Source organism: Mycetomoellerius zeteki, unplaced genomic scaffold (assembly GCF_001594055.1).
Source record: "Mycetomoellerius zeteki isolate Tzet28-1 unplaced genomic scaffold, Tzet1.0 scaffold611, whole genome shotgun sequence".
Taxonomy (NCBI): Eukaryota; Metazoa; Arthropoda; class Insecta; order Hymenoptera; family Formicidae; genus Mycetomoellerius; species Mycetomoellerius zeteki.
In genome coordinates, this window is record NW_017257623.1 from 4,776 (window position 1) to 15,154 (window position 10,379).

The window sequence follows — 10,379 nt, forward strand, 5'->3', positions numbered from 1 at the left end:
ATCTCGGATCTTTCAAAGTCATTCATCGATAAATGACTAACGAAGGAAGCGACGCAAAACACAAGCACAGGGGCGAAAGAAACTCGTCGTAAAGTGATTAAATATGTAATATTGGCGTTGATGAACTGAAATTAAAAAAAAAGTATCGAAGTGACGATGTATCAACAACCGCTAGCTAATAAGTAACTTAAATGCTAAATGCACGTTAATTTTTAGGTTTAGCACCGTATTGCCCAGGATTCGTTTCCTTAGGCGCTATTTCTATCGGCAGAGGGCATAACTTTACAGTGGCACGACGAATCAGTCCTTTAGCGGTTCTTATAGTAGCTGCTTGAGTCACTGAGTCTACCCCAGGATGTAGTTCCACAACTCTGCCGAGGCAACAACGTAATGGAGGCAGATTGTCGTCCTTTACAAGCACCAAATCCTCCGTTTTGAGCGTTCCTTGATTTGTCTTCCATTTGATGCAGCACTGCAATTCGGAAATGAATTCCTTGGACCAACGTTTCCAAAAGTTCTGCTGAATCTGCTGTATCCGTTGATATCGTGACAGACGGGACTCCTTGATGTCGGTTAGGTCCGGGCACGGTATGGCAGTTAAAGCGCGACCAACGAGGAAGTGAGCCGGAGTCAAAGGCAACAAATCATCAGGATGAGATGACAAAGGCGTAGATGATAAATGGTCGTGAATTAAGAATAGACTCTATTTGTACCAGTAAGCTGTATAACTCTTCGAATGTCAACAACGCGTCTCCCATGAAACGCTTCAGGTGATACTTGGTTGATTTTACGCCTGCCTCCTAGATACCTCCGAAATGCGGTGAATACGATGGAATGAAGCTCCAATTAATCCTTTCGGACAGTAAAAGGTTCCCCAACTCATTTTCATTCTTGATGAAAAATTTTCCAAGTCAACATAATTCGGAATGTGCTCCAACCAGATTGGTACCATTGTCAGATGATATCTTGTTGGGCATCCCTCGTCGTGCTACAAACCTGCGCAGAGCTAGTATAAAACCTTCTGTTGTAAGATCGGAAACCAATTCCAAATGGATGGCCTTGGTCCAAACAAATGAATAAACAGATGTAGGATTTGTAAGTCCTGCCGCCCCTTCCCTTGCGGTCCTTAGTACTGATTGGCCCGGCGTAGTTTACTCCTGTGTTGTAGAAAGCCGGACCTGGCTTGATTCGATCGCGATGTAGATCGGCCATCTGAGGTGTAATCATTCTAGGTTTATTACGAAAGCACCGGGTGCAGCGCTGTACTACCTGACGGGCTAAATTTCGACCGGAGATTGGCCAGTACTGTTTTCTAACTTGCGCTAACAGGGCTTGAGGTCCGGCGTGCAAAAGCCGCTTATGTTCACTTTCAAATATGAGCTTAGTCAAATGATGTTTCGAAGAGAATATCATCAGTTGTTTCTTATCAAAATCAAAATCTGAGCGTCCCAAACGGCCTCCTATGCGTAACGTATTATCCTTATGCAAAAACGCATTCAAGTTGTGTATTTTACTTCGTGTACTCAGTGTTTTACCTGCAGATAGGGTGTATATTTCGTCTGGAAATGACTGCAGTTGTGCTAATCTTATCAATACAATCGTAGTTTGTTGTATTTCCTCCGCCGCCAAGGGGCCCTTACATGAGAGTTTGTGTACAACGATATTGATGTATCTTAAACAATACGCCATTATTCTAGTCAGTTTTTCTAATTTGGAATGATCCGTAAACTTGAGAATCGCAGGAGACTTTGCCGCGTGTGCCACGACGAGCAACTTATTGCCTTCGTCGACATATTGCTCAGGCCATTGCTTCTTGGACTCCCCTAGCCAACTTGGTCCATTCTACTATAGTCTTCGCTCCGCCAGGACTTTCGGCAATACTCCTCGCGATGCTAAATCCGCTGGGTTGTCGGTGGATGGAACGTGCCTCCAACTCACAGTGGATGTTGATGCTTGTATGTCAATTACACGATTACGCGCGAATGTCTGTAGCCGATATTGCTCGATTTTTATCCATCTCAAAACGAAGGACGAATCGCTCCAATAGTATACGTTATCAATGTTTAGACTCAATGACGCCCTCACCTTAGCCATCAACTTCAACATGAGATGCGCAGCTGTCAGCTCCAACTTTGGTATCGTCAGTGCCTTAATGGATGCCACCTTAGCGCACAAAAGTTGAACAGACGCTATGCCCATTTCGTTTGTCGATCGAACATATATACAAACTCTGTAAGCTCTCTCGCTCGCGTCTGAGAATCCATGAATTTCAATATGGCGTGGTGATGCGCAACAGACCTGGCGCGGAATGCGTAAATCGTTGAACGCAGCGAACTCCTTTATGAATCGTCTCCATTCCGACTGCATTTCTTCCGAAAGCGGGTCGTCCCATGAGATCTTTAATCTCCATAATCGCTACAGCATCATTTTTGTAATTATAACGCTAGGACCCAGCATGCCCAATGGATCGAATATCCGAGCTATCAATGACAGGATAGAGCGCTTTGTTACGGTCTCAACATCAGCTTATAAACCACATGATACATCAATTCATCTTTTACAGACGACCAGGATAGACCCAGCATTTTGGTTGATTCGTTCTCTCTAAGTTTGACGATTTCATGAACACAGTTCGATCTACCGATGTTGGTAAGTGTTTGTGGATCGTTGGAAATCCATTTTCGTTCAAAACATCCAGATGCTAAGATGTGTGATACGTCGACCGCAAGTTGGATTGCTTTATCTCACGTCGGTGCTCCGAATAATAAATCATCGACGTACATGCAGTTCCTTATGACGTCGGCAGCTCCCAGAAAGGTCCCTTGATGCTCCTCAGCCAGGCTGGGTAAGCACCGGATGGCAAGAAACGCGCTGGAAGCCATTCCATACGTTATGGTATTAAGTTGATACTCGGTGATGGGCTCTTCGGAGTTTTCCCTCCAAAGAATACGCTGAAGTGCTCGTTGGGATGGCTCGATTACCACTTGGCGATACATCATAGTTATATCCGCACCTACGACGTATGGATGTTGTCTGAAACTTAAAAGTGTAAATAAGAGGTCTCGTTAAATAGTGGGTCCAACCATTTGTAATTCGTTAATGGATACGCCAGTAGATGTCGGTGCGGAGGCGTTAAAAACGACCCGCAACTTTGTTGTGAGACTGCTTTCTTTCATCACCCCGTGATGGGATAGGTAGCAAGCGGAGCTTGTGTGATCACCGTCCACAACCCTGGTCATGTGACTAAGTTCTTCATAATTGCGCAGAAATGCTGTGTATTGTTCGCGCATCTTCTCGTCCCTTTGTAGCCTTCGTTCCAATGATTTGAGACGCCGTTCTGCTATCTCTCGAGATTCGCCTAACTCATCTACTGGTGCTTTGAATGGTATGCTGACGATGAGGTAGGCTGATGAATCTGCCGTCGTTGCTTCGCTTGATGGTTTTTGCAAAATGTATCTCACACGCCTGTTCCTCCGAAGAAAGAATGTGCTTTGACGGAAGTTCTTCTACTTCCCAAAATCGCTATAGATAGTGTGAAAGATCGTTGTTGTTGGTGATCAGATGACATCTAGTGTCTACTCTCGCTTTGTCTCTCGATGGTAATTTTCCGGCAATGATGTATCCCAACTTCGTTTTGCGTAAGTACGGATGTTCTGATGGCTCATCACTGATTAAGTCCCAAAACAAATCGACTCCGATCAATAGATCGATTCTCTTTGGTTTGTGGAAGTCCGGGTCTGCTAGTGAGATGTCCGAAGGTATATCTGCTCTCCGAAATCTCAATGGCTCGTTAGGCAGACGCGCAGTAATTTTAGGGACTACCATGAAGACCAGCTCCTCTTCAAAGTCACAGTGCATGGATTTTACTTTCGCCTTCGCGGTTTCCAAAACTTTAGTTTCGACTTGATTTATCTCAGACACGGATATATTCACCCTTGCAGTGCGAAGCCCTATCTTGGCGCACAAGCTGGCAGTCATAAAATTGGCTTGTGAGCCCGAATCCAAAAGCATATTGCATTTGCGTGTTTGTCCAGCTCTGCCGACAATTTCCACAATCGCTGTGGGTAATATACGATGTATTGATTCTTTGGTTGCAACATGTGTTGATACAACTTCCTTTGTTTCGTCGCCAGCGCCTTGTTTCTGAAGAGTTCGTTTTTCTTCTTCGTTCGCCCTTTCGCCATTCGTATCCTCTCCTAGATGCAATAGGGTGTTGTGCGACTTTCCGCATTTGCGGCATTTTTGCGACTTACAATTTATCGCTATGTGGTCGGGCCTCAGGCAATTCAGGCATACTTTTTTCGTTTTTACTTGTTCTATTCGGGTGCTTACCGGCATTTCTAAAAATGACTTGCACGCGAACAATGCGTGTGTTTCTCCACATAATATGCAACTTCCTTTTGTTACACTAGCGTGTGCTAGCGTTGCTGAGTTATTCTTCTGTTTATTGGCTGATCGCGTCGACAACGACTCACATGAGGCCTTTGTATGCTTGTCCGTCTTCTCTAGCAATTGACATCGTTTTTCTAATAAGTTGAAAAAACTTTGTATGCCGGGCAGCTCATCTTGTTCTATTATTTCCTTCTCCTATTCGTTCTTGGAAGATGTAGGGAGCTTGCCTGAAATCAAGTATATTAATAGGTGATCCCATGTCTCTACTGGCTGTTCCAATGCTGTTAATGCACTCATGTGACCTTGCATGACGTCTACTAATTTTCGTAAGTACTCATATGATTCTCCTTCATCAATTTCGGGTATTCGACTATTCCTTCAACGTGTTTGTGTATCATCAAACCTTTGTTTTGATACCTCTTGATCAGCAATTCCCATGCTGCCTCGTAGTTGGCCTCTGACATGTCGAATCCGTCGAGCACTGTCAACGCTTCACCTGAAAGAGATCCTTGTAAATATTGAAACTTTGCGATTGTATCTACCTGTTTATCTGTGTGAATGAGCGATTTGAACATGTCGTGGAATTTTGGCCATTTGTCGTACGATCCGTCAAAATGTGGAAGCTTCAGCTGGGGCAGCTTGACTTTACGATGCGCTGCTGCTAGATTTCGTGACGCTTGTTCCGATTCCGCTCTGTATTTTTCGTCCGTATCGGGTTTTAGATCGTTAAGACGTTTTTGTGCTTTGGCTGTCCATTGATAGAAATTCGCCTCGAACTTGGCTTTTTGCGCGAAACATTCTTCTATCACGTCTTCTTTCGTCAATTGCTCAATTTCGCCTTGACATACCTCGTAATCTACAATTAGTTCTTTAATTCTATTAAGTCGCTGTTCTAGATTTATGATCTCATGCTCTTCTGTGTCGTCACGATTTTCCAACGTCTCTAAGAAGATTCGAAAAGTGAGCTTTGCTTTCATCGCTCCTCGTTGGCGATTAAGACCTTTTAACTTCTCTTTCTCTTGTCGTTATCCATATTAGGTTAGATGCTGCTTTTATTGTGAATTGTAGGACTCTAACCTTATCTTTTTTTTTTGTTTTGCGTAGGAGGATAAAATCTTCATAAATCCCGGTTAGGCAATCCTCCTTTGCAGGAGTTTGAACCTAACCGAAGGAAAACACCCATTACCGCGCACGATGGGTGTGTTGGATTCGAACCTCTCTCGGATTGTGTGGCTTAGGCCAAGTCCGTGAGACCCGTCAGAGGGCTATTCGCTTTATGTGGGCCAATTCCCAGGCGGTGGAGAGGCCCAGTTTTCGCGCCAGATAGACTGATCCACGGGACCAGTGCCATTATTTGCCTTCACATAACCGGGTCCGCCTACCAACTAAAAACTTCCCCTGTCCTGCGTTACTACGCGAACCTAAACGTCGGGTGCCCGGAACCACCGGAGTATTACTTCAGGCATCTGGCGACTCTTGAGCTGATCGCCCCCTTCTCCTGCACGGTATCCTAATTCATTTTGTTTTATCTATATTTATTTACGATGTTTACTAAGACATCGTGTCTTTCCTCTATCTTCGAAACTTTGCGTTTCGGGTCTCTACTATTAATAGCACTAGTCGCTACTTACTTGAGGAGGAAGGACCCGCGTCATCGCCTGTTGGGCTCTCTCAGCCTCCTCTTTTTGCATCATAACTTTTTGACAATATTTGGAGAATGCCTCCCAATTACTGTTACTATCTTTATATTTATTTTTAATTACAACATTCAGTGAAAGGTCATCACCTATGCTGGAGGTCAACTCTCGTCTCTCTGCTTCCCACGTTGAGCACGTGTGCTGTGCATTATCAATATCTGTAGCACAGTGCGCACATCTTCTTGATTTCATTTTTCCTATCCTGTGTAGGTAGTCCGCAAAGCACCCGTGTCCCATCAGTACCTGCGTCATGTGATAGCACACTCGTCCATTCGTCCTAAGTATCCATTCCTCAATATGCGGGGCAATTGCTTCCCTTACTCTTTTTCCATAACCCGTGTTTCTTTGGATTCTGCTCTTCCATGTAGCTATTGCCTGGTCTGTTGTCTGTATTCTCATAATGTCCTTGTTCCTTTGTGTTAGTTCCATTCCTATGCTTCTTAAATCCTTTGCTCTGAGGTACATATTTCTATATTTTACTGCAATTATTTCCACTGGTATGGATCTTGCGATTATTGTTACGGCCTCATATGGCTACTGCATACTGGACGCGATGAGCGATGCGCGATGGGCAATGCGCGATGAGCTCGCAAGATTTTAATTTTATCCGTTTATACTGGTTCTAGTAAACGCGACAAGCGACAAGCGACGCGCAATTATTTTTAGTACAATACGAAAGTATTTATTAATACGAAAATATAATCAATTATACATTGAAAAGTTATTTTTATTCATATACATTTAAAATATATGTATATACCGTAAGTATTGTAACTTTACGAAATAAAGTGATTAACCTAAAATTAATAATCTAACCTCGGTTACATTTGTTCTATGAATATAGCTTGTTATGCAATTAGCTACGGACATATAATATATAAAAAACAAAGATATTTTTTAACATTGCTGTATCTTTATGTGCAAAGAAAACAGTTCGGTATGGATTATCATCAAAAACGTCTCTTTGTATTAAGCTTGGCATCTTAAACGTCCGGCACAACAAAATGATTTTAATTTATCGGTACGACGACGACGATGGTGGGTTCGTCCGATAAATCAACGTCGGAATGAGCAAGGAGATAGTGAACATTTGATTAATGAGATGTGGCTTTTGGACGTAGATTCACATTTTAATTATTGCCGTATGACTGTCAATGTCTTTGACGAACTACTCGCAATTTGTGGACCTGCATTACAAAAAACTCAAACAAATTTTAGAAAACCCATTTGTCCTCGCACAAGACTATATTTGACATTAAGGTAAGTTTATGAAAGATGTACAACGTTAATAATTATTAAGAACTAATTGTATTAAATATATTAATTAGTTTTTTAACTACATGTAGATACTTAGCCACTGGAGATAAAATGTCTCAATTGCTTATGCATTTCGTGTAGGACATAGCACTGCTTCAGCAATTATTGCAGATACATGTGAGTGTTTATGGAACGCGTTGAAAAATGAAATGTTTACGCCTTCAAAAGACAATTGGAAGAAAATTGCAAATGAATTTTATATACGCTGGAACTTTCCACACTGTATAGGTGCGATGGATGGAAAGCACATTGTTGTAAAGGTATATGTATTTGTATATTTATATAAAAAGGTATATAAAATAGTATAAAATAGCGTATAAAATATAATAGTAAGTAAATATAATTAATGTAATAAATAATAAATATATATAATATAACATTATAAAATGGTGTATAAAATAGCTTTTTATAATAATTATTAAGAAATGTCTAAAAATAGCAGCAAAATTTTTTATTAGCATATCTTTTATTAATACACGTAATGTAAATATAATAAATAAATGATATTTTAATTTTTAGGCACCAGCAAAATCTGGATCAACGTTTTACAATTATAAGGGAAGTCACAGTATACATTTGATGGCAGTGGCTTCAGCATCATACCGATTTCTTCTTGTCGACATTGGAGCTGAAGGTCGACATAATGATGGAGGAGTATTTAAGAACTCTCTAATGGGACAAATGTTTGCTGATAATAAACTAGATGTACCTTCACCTTCCCCAATCATCGAGAACGGAGATCCAATGCCTTATGTATTGGTAGCAGATGAGGCGTTTCAGCTGACCCATTATACAATGAGACCATTTCCAGGCAAAACATTATCATATGATCAACGAATTTTTAATTATCGTTTGAGCAGAGCTCGAAGAGTCATTGAAAACACCTTTGGCATAATGGTGGCACGATGGAGAATCTTTGAAGAACCAATAAATACATCATTACAAACGGCAGAAAAAATTGTGAAAGCTTGTATAGTATTGCATAATTTTTTAATGGATAAACCGCAGTACTGCAGGCCTGGTTTTGCCGACTCCATACAGTTAGATGGAACAGTAAGTCTTGGTGAATGGCGCCAAGAAATACGAAACGGACTCCAGTCGATAAGAAGAGTAGGAAGCAACACTCATGATCGGAATGCAGCCACTGTGAGGGAGGCACTTTAAAAACTACTTCCTTGATATTGGAGCTGTTCCGTGGCAATGGGACATTGTCTAACAGGTTAAAGAAATTTATATGAATAGTTTGTATTTATATTCTATAAAATAATATACACGCGCACACACACACACACACACGCACACGCGCACGCGCACGCGCACGCACACGCACACGCGCACGCACACGCGCACGCACGCACGCACGCACGCACGCACGCACACGCACACGCACACGCACACGCACACGCACACACGTATATACTAAATATATTTAAGTTTATATAAAAAATACATGATTCATATCTACTTATGTAATTAATATTGATATCCTCGATATTGAGCTGTTTTGTGGCAATGGCACCTAAGATGAGATTAAAGAAACTTGTATGTATCTGAATATGATTTGTATTCACATTATATAAAATATATATACGAAATAAATTTAAGTTTATAAAAAAATACAATATTTATTTACATATAACATTAGTAAATAATATAATTTAGTATTATTATTGATTTTCGGATTCTTCTAATTCGATATTCATAATTTCCTGCATTATGATATGTGTAATATGTATATAATTTTTTTTCCCTAATCTTTCTAGTTTAGATTGTAAGAAACTACAGAAAACCTGTTCTTCACTGCGCGGTTGAATAAATTCGTTCAACAAATTGTCGAATTTATCTCCTTCACGTATTCGTTTAGCGTCTTGTGGTTCTGTTGATATGCTTCGACTACGTCTCTTCCTAGATGATAGAATAGATGAAGCCGGGCTCGATGGATCTGATGAAGTCATATAACTTGGTGAATTTGTATTAGATATTAACGGAGAATGTGATGGTGCACCACTTTGCGACTTTGATAACGAGGACGAAAGTAATGAAGTTGACTGTATAGTTTGTGATCCTAAAAAAGAAAAATAGTAATTCAATTTTATAAATTAAAACCAATATTTTAGAACTAGATAACCGATATTTTGAATACTATATTTCAAATACTACCTTAAACACAATTTTAAATACTACTTTAAATATCAAGAGTATTTAAAGGATATATATATACTTTGTATTGGTGCTGTCTCAAGAGGTTCTGAAAGAAGTAATGTGTTCGTGGAAATCGGTGTGGACATACATCTTGATGATTTTTCATGACTGAAGGAATTTTTAACCTTTGAGAGCCCGCTTAAGTTGCTATGCGTTCTGCATTACATGAAGATAAAAATGTATTAATGCTCAGACAAGTAACACATTTTTAGAAATAATAATAATGCCCGTATTCATAGTCAGGCCTTATATTTAAGGCTTCCTTAAATTTATCTTTAGATGTTCAGTAGTCAATGAAATAATTCGTAGAGCATCTAAAGATAAATTTAAGGAAGCCTTAAATATAAGGTCTGACTATGGGTGCGTTCCGATATTCACTGTCAATACTGAAAAATCTATAGTATACGTTACTTGTATTATAGATTTTCAGTACTGGCAGTGAATATCGGAACACACCCTATGAATACGGGCATAAGTCAATGGCATTCAGCAGAATATTCATTTGGCAGTTGTAGAAAGTTTTCTTCGTTGAGATAGGATTACTCTTTTAGATCTAAAATATAATTCAATCAAAGCGAAGAAAGTTTATAACGATTGCAAAATAAACATTTTGCTGAATGCAGGTAATGTTAATGTTAAATTGTAAAATTTACTGTCGGAATTCCATTGATGGCGCTAGAAATTCCATATGATGATAGAATTTCCATTTATTTGGTTTCTTGCCAGTCCCACTTCCACTGGGTATAAATGCTTTCATCTCTTGCTATTTCC

General features: G+C 40.1%; 2 protein-coding genes across 2 annotated transcripts; both read right to left on the reverse strand.

The window, feature by feature from the left end:
* Positions 1-1,845: 1,845 nt before the first annotated feature.
* Positions 1,846-2,199, reverse strand: LOC108728390 (uncharacterized). Its single transcript, XM_018456920.1, has one exon. It carries the CDS (start codon positions 2,197-2,199, stop codon positions 1,846-1,848), a length of 354 nt encoding a protein of 117 aa, XP_018312422.1.
* An 866-nt stretch (positions 2,200-3,065) lies between these two features.
* LOC108728391 (uncharacterized) lies at positions 3,066-4,701 on the reverse strand. Its single transcript, XM_018456921.1, has 3 exons — positions 4,620-4,701; positions 3,580-4,505; positions 3,066-3,506 (listed from the first exon to the last, which is right to left on the reverse strand). The coding sequence occupies exons 1-3, from the start codon at positions 4,699-4,701 to the stop codon at positions 3,066-3,068; spliced, it is 1,449 nt and encodes a 482-aa protein (XP_018312423.1).
* Between the last annotated feature and the right edge of the window lie 5,678 nt (positions 4,702-10,379).

Bases quoted from the DNA above. Each gene is read 5' to 3' on its own strand.
- LOC108728391 (XM_018456921.1), bottom strand. From the start codon at position 4,701: ATGCAAGGTCACATGAGTGCATTAACAGCATTGGAACAGCCAGTAGAG. The intron at 4,506-4,619 runs GCAAGCTCCCTA...GTCAATTGCTAG, and splicing joins ATTAATATACTTGATTTCAG to AGAAGACGGACAAGCATACA. The intron at 3,507-3,579 runs GTAGACACTAGA...TTTGGGAAGTAG, and splicing joins CATCGAGAGACAAAGCGAGA to AAGAACTTCCGTCAAAGCAC.
- LOC108728390 (XM_018456920.1), bottom strand. From the start codon at position 2,199: ATGGGCATAGCGTCTGTTCAACTTTTGTGCGCTAAGGTGGCATCCATT.